General features: G+C 42.3%; 1 protein-coding gene across 1 annotated transcript in view; it reads left to right on the top strand.

The window, feature by feature from the left end:
* Positions 1-21,883, top strand: part of TMEM132B (transmembrane protein 132B) — a 262,231-nt gene that overhangs the window by 56,332 nt on the left and 184,016 nt on the right. Inside the window, exon 2 of the mRNA XM_032198732.1 lies at positions 13,500-14,379. Coding sequence (XP_032054623.1) covers positions 13,500-14,379 — 880 coding nt within the window. The remainder of the gene's footprint in view (positions 1-13,499; positions 14,380-21,883) is intronic.

Raw genomic sequence — 21,883 nt, 5'->3', positions numbered from 1 at the left:
ACAAATGCTGTGCCACTCACGTATGTGTTTGCGGTCTGTCGTACCCCTACAGAACCCTGCTCTGGCTCTCTGGGAAACTGAGGCAGTCTTGAGTGTAAATTTGTGTGATCTGGGGTGGACACAGTCCTGAGGCCTGGCACCGGAGTGGGACAGGCTCTGCCCTAGCAGCCAGAAGGGGCAGCCATATGCTGGGGCAGGCTAATCCTATGGATAAACAACCCTCTAGTGGAAAGGTTGTTTCCAGACTTTCCATATCTGGCCATCCTCAGTTTATTTCCTGAGTTACTCCAGATCACTATCAGTGAATTGTTTCAATTTAGAGCTAATAGGACAAATTGGGAAACCCTGCTATAAATTACTGTGTAAATTCACACTCTTGGAATAGTTTGTCTGGATAGGTGAGCATTTTTCTGCTCTGGTGGAGCCACTGGCATACATTCATCATCCTAAAATAATGTCACGTTGATGATCTGAAGTTTCCTAACTGGTATGCTGGGTTGGGCTATGATAGCAACATCCCTCTGACCTTTTCTCAGTTATATGATTGTCCCGTCATTGAGAAAAGAACTAGATTCAGCTTTTTACCTTCTTGGGCAATCTCAAATCTGATCTAATTTACTTCTCTTGATTTGAAGAGTTTGAAAATGCTGTCAGCTACTGCTCATTATCTTGTATTACCTTAATATATTAACATATAGGAACCACGCAGCACGTATGACCTCATCCAACCTTGTTTTTTCCTTGAGAGTTTTTATTCTTTGCCTATAAGTTAATAATTGTCTGTGAGCAAGATAAGTATATTTGATGCATTGTAGGATGGAGCCATAATAAGGTTTCACTTTCTTTACACACCAGTATTTTGACAAGATCTCCTAGAGCTGCCTCCTCCAGGCAATTGGGAATTTTCCTTGTGCTTAGGAAATCGAACTCTAAATTGCTAATCAGCAACAGGCAGAGAAACAAAACCCAAGAAGTCCTGGGTGAGGCTGCAGGCTCCTTCTCTCCCCAAGAGGAGCTGTTCTCCTTGTGTGAATGACAAGCTGCAGCCTTTGATCATTGTAGTAAGAGAAAAATGGTACCAAAGGGTGGTTATTTTGTCCTTTCTGGCAGCATATGCCATGAATTTGTAAAATATGTCAGATGCATATTCAAAATGTAAAATAATGCATTAAAGTGTGAAAAATTATGTCTTGTTCTGAAACCAGGGTGTGCTTGAGGGAGGACTGTTATGATAAGCAAGGGAGCAGGGGAGGTCAGCAATCACCCTAGGAATGCAAAGGTCTTTTACTCTGTAACAAATTAATGGAGTTGCTCGAGGCTGTTGTCATTTCAAAAATAAAATGTTGAATTAAGAAAAAAAAAGATCGGAGAGAGCACAGGAACTTTTGTTCTGGGTATCTTGGCAGGGGAAAAAACTGCTGTCATTAGAAGGGAAAGAATTCATTATTTTCATGTGCTGTCCCTTGAGAGGTAGATATAAATTGATAACTTAATGATGTCTGAACCACAGTAGGCCTGCGTGGTTGCTCCTATGAGAGCCAGAAAGCACATATTGCTTTGGGAGTCTGGTTAGTGTAAAATTGGTTGCCTGTGAGAGCAATGCAAAGTGCAGGTTAAAGATTGGGTTCAGAGAAATAAGGCACAGATATCCCTGAACTAATAGTGGGAGAATCTGTAAAGCCATGGAGCTCTCATTAGGCTTTTTCTGAAGCAGCTAAAAGGCTGGGTGGCCTTGCAGGTCTCTGTCCTGAAACTTAGCAGTTTGTGCTTGAATTTTGCAGTGGGAAAGCTTCCTGACTTATTGAGACTGCATACATACTTGAAATTATGTTTGTGCAAGCACATTTGCAGGATGGGGACATGACTTGCTGGAGGAGCTCAGTGGGGAGACGTAAGTGAAACCTGACTTCTTCCCATGGATCTTAACACTGCAAAGATTTAACAAGGAACTTAACTATCTATATTGCCAGTGGTCCCCAAAATTAGAATGTGTAGTTAAGGTACCTGTCCAGATGAGAAATTCAACATTAATGGAAAGCAAAATGAGAACTGCTCCCAGTGCTGGGGCTGGGGCAGGATTATTTTTTTTTGCACGCTTTTTTTTTTTTTTTTTGCAATGCCTCATGCATTTTTTTTTTGCATGCCTTTGCATCCTGTTTGGTCTTATCAGAGTCCCCTAGAGGGGCTGCACATGGCATATTCTCTTTCTGGGATTACAGTCACAGTGGGATATGGATGAGTGTTATGGATGAGACATAGGATTTTCTGTGCATTCAAGATATATCTGTGTTCTTAATAACTTTATGGGGGTTTTATTGTAAGCTGCTTTTGTAGTTTCCTGTGGCTGTTTGGGCCCATCAGTTTGGAGTTCATTTCCTCCAAGAGCTTTGAAACAACACAATGGAATATCTGGTGAAAGCCCATTGCTCTGGAGAAAGTCTCTGGGCCAGATTCACATCTTTCTGACAGTGACTTTGGAGAATCTGCTGCCAGCATTTTAAGAACCTGTAATTTCTGGCTTATTCAGGGAATTTTTCAATACCACCAAAGAAGCTTTTGTGGAGAGAAGCACTATAAAATGGTGTTTCTGTGTAACCTGTGCATGCAGGAATGTAGATAGTCTGTAGTATATAGAACTGCAGGTACTTTGCTTCATTTCATCTTTAGATGCAGTATATGAGGCCTTTGCAAAGAGAACTGCAGGAAAGATCCGGGTGCTCCATGAACCGAGAAAGATCTGCAAGGGAAGGGCCAGCCCAAACTGGGGCAAAAATCCAGATCCAAGCTACTTAGAGGAAAAATAGAAATCCAAGCTACTTAGAGGAAAAATAGAAAATGTTGAAGTTGATTTAAGAAAGGATTCTTATGAAATTACTTTTTTTTTGTCCCTCTCTGCTCAGAATGGGAATGCAATTAATGCAGTCAGCACTATTTCCCCTTATTTTAATGGTGAGCTTAGTCTGTCAGTAATGGCAACCTACACTAGTGATTTGGGAAGCCAAATGGGCATACTGAAAACTCAGAAAGTGAAGTAGAGTCGCACTTCTTGGTTCCTGGAAGGCAGCTGTGCTATGGCTTCACAGGATGCTGTTTCTATCAGTGTTCCTTTTTCCCTGCCCCTCCTTTTGGGGTTCCATTTGCTGGGGGTGTGAGTGTGTTTCCCCCAGTCCTTTGCCACCAGTGAGAATTTTGTGAGAGATAGGGATGGGCTTTGCTATGCAACCTTAGCTGCTTAGATCAATATCTGCAGCAGGAGAGTGATTTTAATAAAAGGACTCTCTCTTGGCTTTCCTATCTCCATGACAGATAGTCCCCAGCTAACATAAATCCTCGCCTTTCTCCTGTCAGTCTCTTGGCTTTGTGTGACATAGATATTTTGACACTGAATACAAATATTTCACAGTCGGCTAATAGTTTAGAGCATATATTTAAGAGATTTACTTTTGCAGTCACCTAGTGCCTTTACTGAATGTGTTCCCCTTGTAAGGCCTTTCTGTTGTTCGGAGAATATATGCACACTCCCATACAGATACTCATTTTCTGTTGTTTATGAAATATCACCGTGGGAAAATGTGTTTTGCCTCAGATAATGGTAGTAGGGAGCCCTTTCCTAACCTCCTCTTTAGCAACGAGTCCCTCCAGTAGCTGTGACAAACCTTATTTATCAGGTCTCGGGAGGGATGTGCAGAGGTTTGTCATGCCAGCGTCTGGAAGCATCAATGCTGCAGGGAGCTGGGCATGAAGTGCAGTCCTTGTACCTGCTGCCCTGGTCCAGCACCACCCAGGGTTGCTGCGCCTCATCCTGCAGCAAAGGCAAAGCAAAGGTGTGCAGCCCCAGGGGGCAGGTCACTCTTCCTGTACAGGTGGAGACCTCTTGGTCTTAACATCTGCAGCTCTGCACAAGAAGAGCCAAGGGGTGTCTGGAAAGAGAGAAGGAGGCTTGTTTGTGCCTGGGGGAGGCACCTCTGAGCAGGGTTTGGTGTTTGTGCAATTGTATTTGTGTGGTTTATGCCTGTGTAGGGGCAGGTGGTGCAAAATCTGTGTGTGTAAATGCCTGTGCAGCCTCAGTTGTTTCTCCCCTCCAGGTAACCAGAATAGAAACCCCGATGGGTGATTAACCAGTCAGGTTACCAAGGTGTGTTTAAGCTTCAGTTTAGCTTGCAGTAGTGGCTCTGTCTTTCAGTTCATTCAGCTGATGAATTTGTGACCTTTTGCCACTGTGCTAATGCCTCTAATTGTAACTGGCAGGACAATTTCCTGTTGCTGTTGTAGGAGAGATGCAGAGAAACTCGCCAAGAGCAGCCTGTGGCTTTTAACTGCCATATCAGTGCCTCTGATCAAAGCTAAAATGGCAAGTTAGGCCAGCGATCAACCCAACAGAGTAACCGGAGCAATTGCAATAGCCACATTAAATGAGGAAACTCTTGGGGAATTTCCTCCCTTCTGCCCCCTCCCTGCATTGAGATTTGTCAGTTATCTGCATTGCACCGAGATGGCCTTGGCTGTGCTGATTGTGACAGGGAGGAAAACTCCCTTTGAGCACTCAGGGAAGTACATGTAGTCTGGGTTGGAAAACCTTTGTTCTGCAAATACCTGTATTGCCTTTGTCAGAGGAGGCAGGAGCTGGAGGCAGCCGATGAAGACTTGAAGAAGAGACCTTGTGAATGTCTCACCTCACTTCTGATTGAGTTTTGTAGAGGTTGTGTTCAGCTTCTCCATGCTCTCTTAATGGTTGCTCTTTCTCTATAGTCTCACCTCTGGTATTTGTTCTATGTTCTTCACCTGTTGGAATGATTCCATTTTCCATAGAGAGCACATTTTAGACCCAAGAGATATGGGTAAGAACTCACTGGCCCCAGAAGGCCATGAGCACCTGGCTTGGGAACACCATCATCTGGTGCTTTCATGGGCTGTGGATGGGACCACAAAGTCCCATCTGCACAACTATATACAGTATTACAGGAACATAATTTATATTTGCTGATCAAACTTTTAGCTTTTTTTCTATCAGACACATTTGAATAAATATTTATAACAATGAAGACTTTGACCAGAAGCATGCATGTGAGAGCGACAGAGATTAATAAATAGAATAAGTGATGACATAAAGATTTTATGGGGTGTGGGGATGGGCACATTACTCACAGATATTGAAATCATCCCCAATAAGTTTCAAGAAAAGCTGTTTTAGGGATGTTTAGAGAGTTTTAATATTTTTTTATTGTGACTATTTTTTCTATCGCTGCTGCTCATAAAACTGGTGCCTTAGTTACCATGTTTCCCAGTGTACAGGGTTCAGAGGGAGCAATAAAAACCTCTAAAACTTATCTAAAATAACCTTCCTACAATTACAGATGTCACAGGTTTAATGTCCTGTTTCTCAAGTCCTTCTAAGCCTTGACATGATGGTAGCATTTGGAGGAAAGGGGATCTCTCTTCCCCATAGTGGAATAAATTTTCACTTTATAACCTGCAGAGATGCTGGATCCTTGGCTTAGAAGCTCTGACAACTTTAACTGTAACAACCAGTGTTAATAATTCAGGAGGAATTTGCACTCCCCAGCTTTGGATAGCATAATTTTAGGAAATTTCATATTTGGGTAGGAATTGTGCTCATCTGGTAAATTTCAAAAGGAAATGGTGGGTCTAGGGTTTGCAGCATTCAGCACAAGGGTGTCCCTGTCTAGGAAAGTTAAACCGTCATGAGATGTGAATTTGAGTTGTTACAGTGGAGTAATGCATTACATATGTACTCTTATTTCATCCTAAAAAGATTATTTTCTGGTTTCAGACTGTGTCAGCTTTAAGGTGAAAGAACTCCAGTCTTCGGAAATAAACATACACACTTGAAGAACCATACTGCTGTAATGATAATGGTTCAGCTTCAGCTGTGCTTAATAAAATCATTGTAAACAGGCAAATCTGATGTCTGCATGGCTAGCATGGCAATGAGAAGAGCAAACACAATAGCTTTATTGCTTGGGTTTACATGCTGTTCCCTGGCCAGGATAAATATGTGATCTATTTTGATAAACAAGCCTGAACACCTCCTTCCCAGTAATAAAGTAGTTAACAACCATCTTCCCAGAGAATGTCAAATAATGAGGCAGTGGCTTAACAAGGCAGTTCCTCAACCTTTTATAAGTAGAGGCTCATTTCCTTGAAAAATAAATCTCTCATCTGCTGTGTACAGTGCTGCTGTATTTTTTATTTTTTTTTACTTAAAAAAAAAAAAAGGTAAATTTTGTTCACCTGTTGGGTGCATTTGCTTCCCCCATTCTGTTTGTGTGCTTACATGTGGTTGTATAGCGCTGTGTCTTGTTTCGCAGTTGCTTTATAGATCACCTCTGAGGTGTCACGGAGAAGGGAGAGCAGATTGAAGAAGAGTGGCTGCACCGAGTCAGAGCACACACCCACCTGGCCTGGCAGCCTGTTTCTGATAGCACCCAAAAGCAAAAAAGCAAATACTCAGTTGGAAAGAGTGAGGTCAGGCAAGCATGGAGGGATGTTTCCCCTAAATATGCTTTCAGCAGCTGGTGTCAGAGGTCGTGTCTTTGTGTAATACCAATTTAGGGAGTGCAGCCAGCAGTATTCTCTCTGGAGTCCAGCACTTCACATGCTTTCCTTGCCAGACTAAAGGCAGTTGCGAACCTTTCATTTTTTTCTGTTTTTTGTAAACTTTTGCTGATAGAGAACCCTGAATTAATCTTCATGCCTTTTGGGTGTTGGATTACACTCTTCCTCATTCCTTTGCATGCCAGCAGTGCTGGGGCTGGCATGGGGTGCTAATCCTGCCATACTTATTCACTCAGTTGTAGAGGAAAATGTATGAAAACAAATTGCTAGTCCAAGCTAAATTTAGATTTATTCAGTTGGAGTTAATTATAATCTTTATTTAGTCCCAAGTCTTAGTCTTATCATACACTTATTATAGCTGAGAAAATTAATTTTTATTCTACCATAAAGGTGAATGTAATAATCTGGGTTCAGGGAAGGGATTACTTTAATAAGATTTATAGGCGGCCTTTCAGACAGTACGGTTTTATTACTATCTGTAGGTGGCCTTGCTGTATGTATGTCTTTCAGTATGGGTGATTGTGCAAAATGCCAGAAAAAAAAAAAAAAAACAACTATCGTAAGTACCAGCTCAGAAACTTCCACACCCAACTTAATTTTTTTGGCAATGGAGAGCAGGTGAAGCTATGGGCTTGCTTAGGAGCACAATAGTACAGTTCATTACCAAACTTGTGATCTGATCAGGGGGGTTTCATTCATGTGCACAAGTTGATTTTTCAGTGAAAACTGTGTTTTGGTAGGCAGGTTTCTGAGGTCTGAGATGTGGCTTTCAGGCTATGGGAAGCAGGGTGATGGGCAGACGTGGGCATGGCATGCGCCGGCCACCTTGGGCATCAGTGGAGAGGAATAGGTTCCTCCCAAGGGTGACTTGACACCCCTGAGATATGAACATCTGTGAGAAGACAAATGAATTCTGGAGACACCCTTGTCTGTGATTTACTGGAAGGGGAGGCTGGAGTGTGTGTTAGCCTTAGATACCTATCTAAAATGAGATGGGCTGCCTCCCACAGAGAGTGACTATGATGTACAGCTGCAGTGAAGCTCGGTGAACGAAAGTTTGACAGAGACATTTGAAGATAAGCATGTGAGACATTGTCCCAGGCCTACAAAAGTTAATTAACCTCTCTTCAGCTTTAGATGTTTGGATTAAATAGACTTTTTTTTTTTTTTTTTAATTGCATCCTTCTTCTTGTCTTGGTCTTTCAAAACAAACTGCCCAACTAGCAACATTTTGCAAAGTGAATCTCTGTCTTCCACAGATGTCTAATCAAGATTGAATACAAGGACTGTAAACTGGTTGTGAGTCCTATATCAAGTCCTATCCTTACATCAAACTAGGATAAGAAAAAGAATGAGAAAAGCTTAAAGGGATCCTGTAATTTTTTTTACGCTACTTTTTTTTTATATGTTGACAGCTTCTGGGCTGACTTTAATATTAAAGAAGTATTGGGTACTCTTCTTAGGTCTTCCTTGCAGTATCATATCTTCAAATTTTTCTGTTACAGTTGAAAACACTGTTTATTATTACAGCTTTTTTTCTGTGCCAGTGCAGTTCACTGTATAACTACATCAAGTACGAAATGAGTAAGGCTTGTTTTGAATGGTGGATGATGGAAGTTGTTCCTCAGTGGGACTATGGAGTTTTTGTTTCTTCTCTCCTCTAATGTAAAACTGAGGAGATGAGTCACAGGATGAACTCTGAATGTGGGAAGTAAACAGTGATATCCTCCTTCCATGGTTACTTTATTAAATTTTGAATGAGTCAGTATAAGCATGAAGTGGGTGTTCATCTAGTCTCCTTAAATTCTCACACAACCGCAACTTACCCTACCCAGAGTGCCCAAATGAAACCTGAACTCATGGTAGATTTTCACAAGGTATCATCCTTCTCATTTTCCTGCTGCCAGGATTAAGAGGCAGAGTAGTTCACGCTGGAGTTCCCCCAGCTGGAGCCAGGCCAAATCACCTTGCACAGCCCCTCATGGTTGGAGTCCCCAACAGGCATCAGGTCTTACCCCTTGTGTGCATGAGAGAACATAACCTAAGCGGCTTGTCCAGAATTAATTCAGAATTAATTGTTCTTCTATGATTTAGCAGTTCTAGAATAGCTTTCCTTGTGTGGATGCACTATCCTGGGATACAGTGTGTTTTTATTCAAGGATAACGCCTGCATTTCCAGAGCAAATTAATTATTATGAATGGAGCCATTTTTATAGCAGAATAATGTACATGTGTAGTTTGGTCTTTATGGTCTTTAGTGAGGGCTGGTGGGAAGGGCTGGTGATTTTTTCTCATATACAGACAAGCCATTGATTGCCTCTGTATGAGTCATGCATAACATCATAGTACTTACTGGCACCACATTACTTGAAATTATTCCTCTCTTACAAAGAGGAGTGTCTGTATGATCTCACACTACAGTTTTGATGATGCTGCAGGAAAGATGGATTTTAACATTTTCAGTTTTTCACAGGTGCAAGATTGGATTTCTTGTTTGTTTTCAGAAGGAAAGAATATTGAAAAAGTTGCATATTTTAATTGCTTCTAGTTTGTCGCACCACCAATTTCAGAATTATTGCGGGCTTATGTAATCCTTGGTTCCTGTTAAGTAATTAGCTAAGCTAGAGGGAAGATATTTATGCTCCAGCAGGAGTTATTTTAAAGTTCATCATTTCATAACTAAAAATTCAAGACTTTACCCTTATTACAGCTTACCATAGAAGCATTAGTTTATAATGCTGACCTGCCACTGCCACCACTGCCTTCTATGGGATACTTGTTTTTCTTCTTAGTTAGAATTTATGAAATGTAAGAAATACAGCTTGGATGAAATCTTGGGCTACATGAATGGCAGCCCTTGGGTTTGCTTGTGCTTTAGTCTTGTGCTGCATTTTGTGGCATCAGTTAGAGTCAAGTCAGATATATGGATTGAAAGAAGTGGTGGATAATTTTGTGGCTAAATTAATATATATATATATATATAACAGAAAGGAAGTTTTGTTTGAGGCGTGAGCTGGTCAGGGTAAGTACTAGGAAGGAGCGTCTCCCTGATCCATGGCATTGTGTGCTTGGTTTTATGCATGGTGGTGGCTTCTCCCTCTGCTCTTTGGAAATACCGTGAGTGACTTTCCTTTCATTATGCACTGTCAGAGTTTGCAGGAAGAACTGGGCTGTGAGGCTGTTGTCCTGCTCTGGAGAGAAGTGTTTTGGCGTTAACTAAGAGGGGTGAGATGTTACCAGTTGACCTGTTGCTCCAGAGGTCTTGGTATTTGTCTGGTTCGAATAACAGTGCTTTAAAAGAGGCAAAGCACCATCTGAAAAAGTGTTACAAGGTAAAAAATATGGTAGAAATGCAGTCTGAATATCTCATCGTGTCTGTGTGTTACTTCCTCAGTGTCCTCAGTCCCAAAGTAGTCTGAAAAAATGAGTTCAGCCTTTGAGGTAGCCCTGGGCTCTGGGGATGCTCATTTGGCCTCCATCTACTTTTCTTCAACTCTTGCTCTTCTTTATTTTGCAATTAGGACTAAACCATGTTCTGATCTAATGTTCTGCCCTCTTTTGATCTTGATGGAGCGGTTATTAAAGGAGTAGGTGATTTATTAGCTGCTTTGTTGTACATCAGAAAGCTGGAGATGTGTCCTTTTTCTGATTGTTACTGTAAGGAGATTGATGTTGTGATGCTGACATGCCAAATTAAAAAGGCGGGGTGTTGGCCTGCCACTGTATGAAGTATTTTTTTTAGATGTTCCTAGATCATCATAAAATGCTGCTAAATTCAGATATCATATTTTGTTGCAGGCTGGTTCTAGGACAAAGCCCAGCCCTGTCTACTAGTGTTTATGGCTTCTCATATAAGCTTTCAAACAAAATTTGTCTCATTTAGGTTGAGTTACAGCCAGCAAATATCCTAGCCCTCATACTAGTTCTCAGAAGAGGTACTGAATGTTGCCACTATAATGAAATGGAGGAAAGGGAAAAACATACCTTTTTAAACTTCCTGTGAATCAGTGCTTGAGAGAGATAAAGTGTCTGCATAAAGGATATGGGGGGGGGGGGGGGGGGCAGGGAAGTGCTATAATGTAAACACAGATGCATTTAAGTCTTGCCTGATATACAGTTTTATACAGTTTTTCTTTAGGCTCAGGAGCTATGTCAGTCTCCTCTGTAATCTAGGGTGTCCCGAAAGAAGGCAAATTCTAGCTTTTCTCCAAGACACTAGAAGGTGCTGCTGCTTTTGTATGTCCTTTGCTTTTCTGTATGGCAACACCATTTTTATGATAAATGAGGATTTTCTAAAGTATTGCTTTCAAATGTAGCGTGATTTATCTACAATTAATTTGGGAAGGCACTTGTCTGCGTTTGGGTTTGGCACAACACTCTCTGTGTCCTCGCTGCCTTGCTTTTCACAGGAACGAAGTTTACTTTCAGCAGCGGAAATGGCATGGCAAGCCGCGCTGTGTCAAGGTGCTCTATAAATAGCAGAGCAGTAATGGAGCTGCTAAAGCATCCTTTGGTGACTTGGGTGCCAGAATTGGCATCGATCTCCTCCCTCTGCTCCTGCTACGAGCCGGACGAGGTTTGTCCTGTGTGACTGGCTGAGTGTGCTATTTTTTGGCAGCGGGCTAAAAGCACCTCAGCTGCCCCGAGGCAGTGGTGGAGAAGCAGTGTCCTGGAGCATTGCTGAGCAGAGGTCACCAGCCTTGCTGCGTGCCTGCATCCCTCTCATGGGCTGCTGTGGGTTCAGGGCACCCTCCTGTGCTGGGTGCTGCAGGGCAGCGGTGTCTGTCCCTGCTGCACTGCCTCTTCTGCTGTTGTGTCTGCCTTGCCTGTGCCTTCCACTGCTGTGGGTAGCTCAGTTGGCCCCTCGCCTCCATCTCCTTCCAGAGCTGCTTGTTACCAGTCATGTCCTATGGCTCTGCACACAAAACTGGGGGCTCTGGATTCTGCCTGGTGCAGGGAGTGTGTCAGCTGCACTGGGTTCACATCAGCATGCAAAGGTGTGGGAGGGAAGGGTCTGGGTCGGTTTTCTCCTCTGGGATACTTCCTCTCCCCCGTGTAAGAGCTGTGATTCCAAAGCTGGCGGGCTCAGTGCGGCTCCCACATCGGAAAGGGAAGAGGGAGCTCCTCATCACCTGGGTTTCTGCATTTTGGCTGGGTGCCCAGCTCCGTGGCTGCGTGCTTCTGGGCTGCACTGGTGTGCTGTGAGAGATGGACTGCAACACTTATGCGTGGCCATCAGAAACGAGAGGACACCCAAGTGGGGAGACGGCGTGGCGGTTGCTTTGCAGTTGCCGTTGCTTGTGGAGCTGTGAGGAATCCCAGAACTCATCCCCATGTGAAGAAGTGAGGGAGGAGATTATTGATACTGTTTCCTGGTGAGCTTTTAAAAATGCTTTTATATACATTTTATATTTACACATTCCCACAAATAATATTTCAATGACTGCAGAAAAACCTTGATATGATTAAATACATAGCAAAAGTAAAGGCAGAAGTATTGTGATGAGATGAGAAATATTTAAACGAGCATAGATAATATCAAACCATTGAAAATAAATGAGCAGAATTTCAACTGACAACAAGAGTGGAGCAAAGTCAAATGCATGAGGTTTGCCCTAGAATCTGTCTTTGAGAAGTGTAGGCTTTAAAAATACACAACCTGAAAAAAAAATCTTAAATATTTGAGCTTCTATCTGTGCTAAATTGTGGCTGTAAGTATCTGATTCATCTGGCTTGTAACAGGTGTAATTGTTTCTGCGCTTGTCACATTGTGTATCTGCTCTCCCCAGCCTGACAAACACTAAAATCACTGCTAAGCTTCTGCAAGAGACAACAAGAGCTTTGACCTTAGGATCTGTCATTGTTCCTTTGTTATCTCTGCGCTTTATGGAACTGCTGCATTTTAATTCATTTGGTTTCTGTTTATTTCTTCTGTGGTGGTCCCAGGAGCTTACATTCACCAGCTTTTTGTTGGAGCCTATGAATTGTTAGTTTAAAAGACCCACCACCTCTTTCTGGTGGAATCGCAGCCCAGATTGAATATATCTCACTATTAATTAGAGATCAGCTGAAACCAAAGACATCTGTTTGATCCTTCCCTCCCTCTGGAAACTTTTCTTGCACAGGGAAAGTTGCTCAGCATTGGCTTGAGGATTGACTATTGTGTTGTAGAGAAACTTCTGTGATTTCCAAATGTGTTTCATTCTCCTCTGGAATTAAACTAAAAAATCCTTCCAAGTGTCTGAACCTTCTGCATGTAAAGGATTTCTCTTCTCCTCTCAAGTTCACCCTAGCCTGTAAATCCATCCCACTGAGACCTCTGCCAAACCCTGTATTTTCTTGTGTGCAAAAACTTTTTTTCCCCAAGAAAACAAGTCTTTTATCAGTGTGCAGGTAACTTCCAAACTACTGACCTGGCAAAAGTGGGATGGGAATGATGCAGATTTGCAAACCCCAGCCTAGCCTGCATTGTACATTAGTAATGTTAGTTGAAAGAAAATGTTCAGTTTTCCTGCTTACTAATATTCAATATGCCAGTTGCTTATATATATTGCAATGTGGATGAGAGCAAACCACAAACTTGGTTTGGCTACAAAGGAACAAAAACCAACCAGTAAAAAGTTTGCAGTCTGGCCTTGTCAGTTTGTCTTCTTGTTTTATCCAGAACTTGATAAAAGGACTTTGGGTAAGTACCAGCCTGGGGAAGGGGGAAAGGGAGCTGTATGGCTGATTGAGTGGGATGTCATTCAGAGTATGAGCTTTGAGCCAAAAGTGTTTATTGCACAGTAACCATGTGGTATTGTTTTGTATTTGTGGCTAATGATATTGATCCCTGGTAATACATTGGTTTGTAGAAGAATGGAGGGGCCTGCTAAGCAACCACTAGAATTGTCTTTCTGTTTCCTTTTATCTTTGGGCTGCAGTGGTGGAGAGCCGAGGAGGGATCATGGACAGCATACAGAGATTCTCAAACCTGCCAACGTATTTCCCTGCGAGCTATCACATCTGCAATGCCGATGTTTTCTTCTTCCTTAAAGAAGTCAACCAGGATATCATGAGGAACTCCAGTTTGCAGTCTAGGGTGGATTCATTCTTTATATACAAATCCAAACTACCACCCATTCTAAATGCCACGTATGGACCTTTTTCTGCAGAACAGGCTGTTCCCTTGGACTTCATGCTGTCTTCTGCATCTTTTGGTTTCACAAATAAATTCACTTTTAATTGGAAATTAAAATCGCACATAATTGACAACTCGATCTATTCCAACAAACCTAAAATACAAACCTTGTTCTATATTGCGGGGAAGGACTGGGATGACAATAGTTCTGCGGAGAGTTTGCCTTGCGTGAAGATGTTTGCCTTCCTGGAATCTAGAGAAGCTGTGGCCAGCTGTAGATTGACAGGTCATCTCGGATTATGTGTTGCAGAGCTGGAATTATCTCCTAGCTGGTTCAGCTCCCCTCCACCCCTGGCTTCAGAGGAAACAGCCTCCCTGGAAGGGATTACTGTGGAGCTCTTCTATAATATTTATACAGCAGATGGGGAATGTTCTCCAGAGGATGCAAAATGGGAAAACAATATCCATGCAGGTCAAGATAATGAACAGAAGGCTTTGCCAGCTATGGAGAGGATTGGTAGCATCATTGTTTACCCAAATCACGACAAATTAAAACAGTCTTCACTGAGGCTAGATGAGAATGTCGTCATCTGCTTGCCACTCAGCCCTGTCAGAGAAGGAGATGTTGTGACCTTTCATGTTTCCTTGGCCGATGACTCCCTAGCAGACCAGTTTGTATTAAGGTAAGAGAATATCTAAAGTGTTCTATGCTGAGCAGTCAACAAATAAGGACAAATTGATCTCAGGTGTAATTGCTTTGGTTACATTCATTTTTTTCCTCAGAGAACTTTAAGCATTTGCTCTCCAACTGGGGAAAACTATAAATAGGCTTGAATTATCTGTGTAGATGACACTTTTTGGAATATGGGAATTGATTTTAAAGTATGAGCTATTACTGTTTGCATTATTATCTTTTGTTTTAATTCTGTTTGCTTCTAGTAGTACTTCTGCCTCTTAAATTACACCTCTCAACCATGCAAACGGCTGCGATCCATTTTGTTAGATGGTTTGCAGAAGTGTTTTCCATTGCTTTGGCAAAACACCCTATCTTTTTTATAAGCTCTCTTACAATCTTTCCAAAGCAAATGGCATACGTCTTGTACAAGTCCTATGTGGTGAGGAACTATTTTGTTGTGGTGTACAGAGGGGAGCTGGGAGAAGGGAGATGTGCCTCAGCTTGCATAGGAAGTCTTTGGCAGAGCCAAGATTCGGATCCAAACTTTGCAAGTCCTTCTTTGGCTCTGCTGTAAGATAGCCCATCCTGCCTCCTCAAGCTTTTGACTGCTTGTTGCATGAGCCATTTTAATTTTAAATTTTGAGATTTCTTTGGTGACCTTTATTTGTGAATCTGCCTTCATTAGGAGAATTCAGGCATTTCTAACCACCCCAAGGGTTAGTGCTGCATATTTGTTATGTCCTTAGCTGTCAGACTCTGGGTTCAGAGCTGCATAGAGACTGAATTCAGAGCAAAATGTGAGCCAGACTTGGGGAATAAAAGGGCCAAAAGGTAATTGAAAAGTGTCAGTTGCTGTTAAGAATGTGAGACGCTTGGGAGGAAAGGAGTTACAGTCTGTGCTGGCAACCTCAGAATGGATTCGTGCCTCACTTCTAACTTTTTGATCCAAGAACGATGGGAGCGGAATATGACAGCAATGCACTGTAGGGACAGATATTGAGGAAACAGACAGCAAACCTTACACAGTACTTTCAAGTTATTCAACTTTTGTGAAATAGCACGTGAATGCTAATAAACTTAGAGATTGCAGCATGAGTCAGGACAAGTGCTTCATAGCACAATGCACAGGCAGAGGATAAGAAGTGGCCCACCCACCCAAGCGTTTTTGATCATCCTGGGGTCAAATACTTGTGATGAATATCATGTTATAGGGTTTAATGGGACTTTTGTCCCATTTGACCCAACGGTTTGGGTCACGAAAACTCTTCCCAAGTTTCTTCTTCTTAAACCAAGTTATTCTGTTATTGCTTCTGTGCCTGGGTTTACTGGCTTTTCTTTGTTAAGCATTGTTCTGGCCAGCAGCCACCGTTGAGTAGTGCAGTAGACGGACCAACCTTGTGGAGCAGTCGGACTTCAGCAGTTGCCTATTGATCCCCAGTTCTGTAGCAGAGAGATGATGCAATTTGCCTAAGGCTCTGCAAAGGATTTCACATCAGCTCTTAATTCTCAGTTTTTTGTTCTCTTTGCCACACCATGGATAAAATTCCCAACGTGTTAGAGAAAACTTAAGGTGAGGATGTTTTCATTTCATTGGAATTTCAAAAATAACTTTTGCCTTGTAACAAACATCATGAAGATGGCGTTTTTGAAATTTCCACTGGCCAGGAAAGCATCGAAATCTTCCTGCGGAGACAGATTTTTTACTATCTTCCAAAAGCAAAATTGCATCTGGAAGCAATGAGCACAGTAACTAACATGGGGTGTTAAGGAAGCAGAAACCGAGGGAGCTGAGAACCTCCAGATTGAGGAGCCCCAGATGGGTCACAAGAGCCTGGCCACTGCCAAAACCCTCAGCTTCTTGTGGGGCTGAGTGTGCATCTCAGCGCTCCTGAGCTGCTGGGCAAGCAGGCAGGTTTCCATGGGGATTTCCTTCTTTGAGAAGTGTGCAGAATCGGTTCATCTCCAGGAGATGTTACTGTTATAATGAATAAGTGTATTTTATGTGCCCAGAAACATTACTTTGGAAAATTCATAGTCAGCTCTAGGTAGTCTAGCCTGTCTCATCGTTTCCTTGGCTTTGTCTGTGTTGTGCTTTTCATCAGAGAGACTGCAAGCAATTTTATTTAACCTTCAGTTGAATACTGAAAGAGGCAAAATGCAATTCTGCTGGCAGCTCACCCATCCTCCAGGATGGAAAGAGTAGCAGCAACTGTTGCTATGAGTATTTCCAATGACATTCTTGGGGCCCGTGGAGAGATTATTCAGCTGAAGTTTACATAGTAGGCAGGGAATTATGCCGAGGAAAATACAATCACTATAGCGCCTGCATCTCATTTATGTGGTTTCCCTCGCAGGCTTTCCCTATTTTTTGGCTCAATGCTAATGTCTGTAAAACCCCAGAGCTTTTTATATACATAGAATTTCTGTGTGTTATAGCCAGAGAAAAATACGTTGAAGTGAATGTTTGCCTTGGGAAATATATTTTTGCCTAATATAATTGATTGTTTTTAATCGTATCTGTTATAAGTGGAGCAGAGCGAATTGCAGTCTGGCTCATATGAGATGATAGATCAAAATCAAGTCATGCTCAGCACAGCGGTTGATGCCGATCTTGAGCTCTGACAGTATGCAGTTTTGTTTTTGTTTTTGTTTGTTTTCATTCAATAAATGGAATGTAAGATCAAGTTGGAACTCTGTTTGTGCTGTGGTCCAGGGAATTTGTTTCTTTTCATTTTGTAATCCAGACAGTGTGGCTTGGTGTAATTGAAGGACCCAGATATGTCAAGGGGCAGAATTTGGAGGCTAAATGGGGATTTAATGCTTTTGCTGGGTCTGACAGTCATACTGCTTGCTTTGTTGAAAGATGATCTATACAGGGGTGCAATGAAATTCTTATGACACTGGAGATTAATTTGTGGCCTTGCTGCTCTGGTCTGTACTGTAAAATTTGCCATCTGTGAACATAAATTTTGGCCATTATGTTAGGTGGGCTGCCGCTAAACATAGTTTAACCATAAAGATAGGTGAAGGAGCCTGTATTACCATGACTATACTTTTTTATGGGCTACCTGGTTTTAAAAAAGCAAAGATGAAGCGCAGTTTTGAGAATCCTGCAGGACTAATAGATACATTACTGTCACAGATCCTTGGACGCTTTGTCTTTTGATGCACAGGCATATCTGTTACCTTCTTTACTGACAAATATGGCTGAAACATAGTACACAGGGAAAGATGGAAATCATGATGAAAAAAGAAGTAGCGCCAGCCTTTGTGCTACTTACTGAACTAAAGAAGTCTCCTGATATACATGGGAAAGTTGTAACAAGGAGAAGAAAAAACAATTCTTGCTTAACTGGAAGGATGGAAATGTTATCCAGCACTCAATGGGACTAGCTTGTGTTTCTTTTGTGGGGTATGGCATTATTCAACTCACAGTTGAGACTCAAAAGGTGTATTTACAAGAGAAATGGGGATCGTTTTATGCAGCATGAAAGCATTTAATGGAAGAAATGGACAAATGCGCCTTGGTTGTAGGAAAGAAACCAGGACACTCTTTATAAATAAATGGCAGAGTTTTGTCCCCTTTTCCAAGTCTCCCTGTTCGAACCATCAGCACGGATGTATGAGTAATGAAGGCTGAGCACTAATAGCAATTTGTCGAGGCACAGACAAAAAGTGAGTTTGTCGGCATTCATTACACGTCCCTAATATGAATGACCCATCCTTCTTTTATCCGCTGTCAGAGCAGACACAGAGACTGGAGATATTCCAGGAATAATAGGAAGGAACTGAGAGCAGGTAATGAATCCCACGCTGGAGAAATGGAAGCGGCAGCAGTCAGGATGCAGCCTCTGCCTGGGGGGAATGGCAGGGCTGTGCAAAGGGACCTCACTGCTGCCTGGTGCCTAGGCAACCTTGGGAGAAGGATTATCCGCATCGCGGGACAAAGATCACATTTTGATTTTTGGATGAACCAGAAGAAGGTGTAATACATGGTGGTTGGCTTTTACTGATTATTCTTGCTGGGAAAAATGATATTAAGGATTTATTTTAATAAACATATATCCATATGGAGGAGGCGATGTCTCCTGCTAAGGAATAAAAACTGCACAGGCCATTAAAACTGACTTACAAGGCTTCTGTGTTAATAATGAAAGATCTGTAGAAGTTTGAGCAGTCGTCTAGAAGGCCAGGAAAAGATCATTAAGAGGATGTCTCCTGCCAATAGCTGCCAAGAGCAAACAAGAGAAAGAAAACAGAAGGCTTTAGATGTGGAAATGCATAGAAAATGAGAGAGTGCAGACTGTGGGTAACGCAGCCTGGCTGCGGGAGAGAAGCAGGCTCTGCACGGCCTTCATTGCTTGCAACCAAACTGTTATCAATGGGGAAGCAGGGCAGGGTTATTACTGATGAGAGAAATAAATGATTAACTGAAGCATCACTTTAGGATGAAAATTTAGCAGAAGTGAATGTGTTGAAAAGGGGAAGAATGTACTTCTGAAATTAATCAGAAGTGCTAATTCAGATTTAGAAATAATTACAGAATTAGGGTATTGCTGGCAATTTGGGAATATTTGTTTTTTATTTAAAGGTGTTAATAAACCCAGAATGAATGTTGAAATTGATTATTTCTCTCTTCTCTCTAAGTGTGCACTGAACTAAATGCAAAATATGAAACACAATGATTACTATTAATAAAAAACACCAAGCACTGCAAGAATGGAAATGCCAGAGAGATCTAGGCAACCCTAGCTCAATCCCCGTGTACATATGCATTTCAACATATTCCTCAAGGACAAATTCATGCTATTTTTTTTCCAGATAGCTTGCCTCATTAGATACATAGACTGTCTAGCTCCCACTGTTTTGTTTTCTTTTCATCACTGAATGAGGAAGGGAGTAGCATCCTTCCAGGACCCTCCTACAAAGGCCAGGGGAGCTCTCAGCAAATTTTTAGCTCGGATAGACTGTTTCTATAAATTCTCTTTCAGAAAGGGTTGAACCATTCCTTTAATTTTCTTATTTCTGAGATAGGCATTTGGCCCAGAAAAAGGAACTTCAGCAGATGAAAGCCTGGCAATGCTCTAAACGTATTAATAGATGTTGTTTATGTGACAAGATGGTGTGGAGCTATGAATTTCACACGGATATCGTATAAAGTACGATAAAAGCCTGGATCCTGTGTTGACCAAGCTGGAAAAGGCATCCTCCCTGGGTGGCTGCACCTGTGCACCAGCCAACCTGTGCTGGCAGCAGTGGTGTCATGCTGCCACTTTCTGTCCATTTTGCATGCTTTAAGAAAACCTTCTTTGCCCTGGGCATACTGGAGAGGGCAAAGACCCCTTTTACAGTCTTAAAAACAGCTAAAAATAAGAAAAAAAAAAAAAAAAAAAGCATCTCTCTAGAGCTCAAACAGTCCTAAAAGCTTTCAAAACCCATGGATATCCAACAGTGAATTAACGAGTGAATCCTCAAAGACCCCACAAGACTACAGACAATAAAACTTTTTTTAATGGAATTTTAGGTAAAGGTCAACTACCTGCTACAATAATCACCTGCCCACAATTGCAAGGAATAAAACAGGTGAGCTGCAGCCCCATGCCACTTGTGGAGGGCTGGCAGCAGCACGGTGATGAGCGCTCTTGTACCCAAATGCTTTCTGCCCGTGACTTCTGTCACCCTGTAAGGGGGTTCTGAACATGCTGCTTTGTCCACAAACATATCTGTTCATTACTGGGGGACTGGGGCAGAGCTTGGTGATGGTGGTAAGTGTCTCTGCTGCCTGCTCCAAGCAGCCCTGGCTAACGGGTGCTCCCTTCTTCCATGGGAGAGGGGAAGTGTTGCTAGGATTTGGAAGGAGGGGTTGACCAAAATGCAGAATTAGATCAAGTTCTGAAATATTTACCCTCTGTATTTCACCAGGGTGTTATTTCACTGAAAAAGATGAATAGTTTGACTTGGTTAGTTATTTTCAATTTTGATGGTTTGGAATGTTTCACATTTATGGCAGGGGGTGGACAGACACTGAGTAGAGCTGGAGTGAAGCAATGCCCTGCTTTGCATAGGAAAAGGTGTTTGATTTTCTTCGAGACCCCACTTTCTCTACTGGAGTCCTGCCAGCAGCACAGCTATCTTATTCATCAGCCCATCTGCATTTATGAGCACTAAGGGATGGAGCAGTGCTATGTAAATGAATTTGCTGTATCTCATACTCAGAGCCGTACAGTGGAGAAAAAAGAAAAAAAAAAAAAGAAAGAGTTATTTGCACTGATTTTGAAGTCATTTGGTGTGTGAGGCATCTTGTCTGTGAAGTATTGAACTACAAGCAGGTAAGCAGGCTGGTGTAACTGGTGGCAGTGCATAACGTTTGTAAGAAGAGCCCTGACAAGCCTTTATCTGCCAGGGCATTAGCAGGCGCTGCAGTATGTGGCAAACAGGGATGATGTGAAAAGTATTTCCTGTGGATTTGGAAGGTGCCAATACAGCATGTGACTTGACATGAACTCAGCCTTGTCGATGGTAATGGAAAGAGACTTTAAATTTTTAAATGGTTTTGGTTTTACACGCTTTTCCCTAGGCCGATCCCAGTGTGTAAAAGCTTTGACATGACAGCTCCTGCTAATTAACTCCAGGCAGCTCCTGCTCGACTCAATGCTTTGTTTTGAGCTGTGTGAACGTGCAGAGCACTGGCAGCAGATGCGGCACGGTCGTGTTGAGAGTGGGTTGCGAGCACAATTAAAATGCCTGTGAGACAGAGTGTGTCCAGGGGAGGCATGTGGATCCCAGGGGAGACTGAGATGCTCAAGGATGCCTTTGGTTTGTGGCATCTGCTCAGCTCCATCAAGGTCCTCTGGGTGGTGATTCCGCATGGGCAAGGAGATGCGTTGAAGGGGCTATTGATGGTTTGGCCCCTCACATCTGCACAGGGTATTGCTGCTGCCCTCCTCCAAATCTTCCTTTTGCTCAGGGCTATAATGGCTGCAATTTATATATATATATGTTTTGTTTTTTTTCACCTAGTACTCGGGTTGGGAACACAGTTTGGGACCAGTTCCTGTCTTTGAGTGATCATTTCAAGCTCAGGGACACACCGTGGCTTTTTGCAAGCTGTGTGTCCTACTTAGCGAGCCCCTGGCAGGGAGCTCGGGGGGAGGTCTTTGTTTTGGACAATACGCTCTGCTTTGTGCTGCCAGACAATGATGGCATTGATCAGCGTCTTGTACGGCTCTTCACTAGCTGGCAGTGCAGTAAATCACAGTCTTGTTTAAACAAGTCAGACACAACAGTGGTTCAGTCGTTGCTGCAGTTACTTATGTGTAATGAATAGTATTAAAATGAAAAGAAAAAAAAAAGTATAAAAATGTGTGTACTTTGAAATTTGCCTTCTTCCTGAGATGTTTTGGGCTGTGCATTGCTGTCAATTTATCCTGGCAAAAAAAGCAAAACAGCAGTACTGTCACACGAAGCTGATGAAGTATTTCTTTGAGTGAGCACATTGGTCTCAGTTTCCT

This window comes from Aythya fuligula, chromosome 17, assembly GCF_009819795.1.
Source record: "Aythya fuligula isolate bAytFul2 chromosome 17, bAytFul2.pri, whole genome shotgun sequence".
Classification (NCBI taxonomy): Eukaryota; Metazoa; Chordata; class Aves; order Anseriformes; family Anatidae; genus Aythya; species Aythya fuligula.
This window is presented reverse-complemented; position numbering and strand designations above follow the sequence as displayed.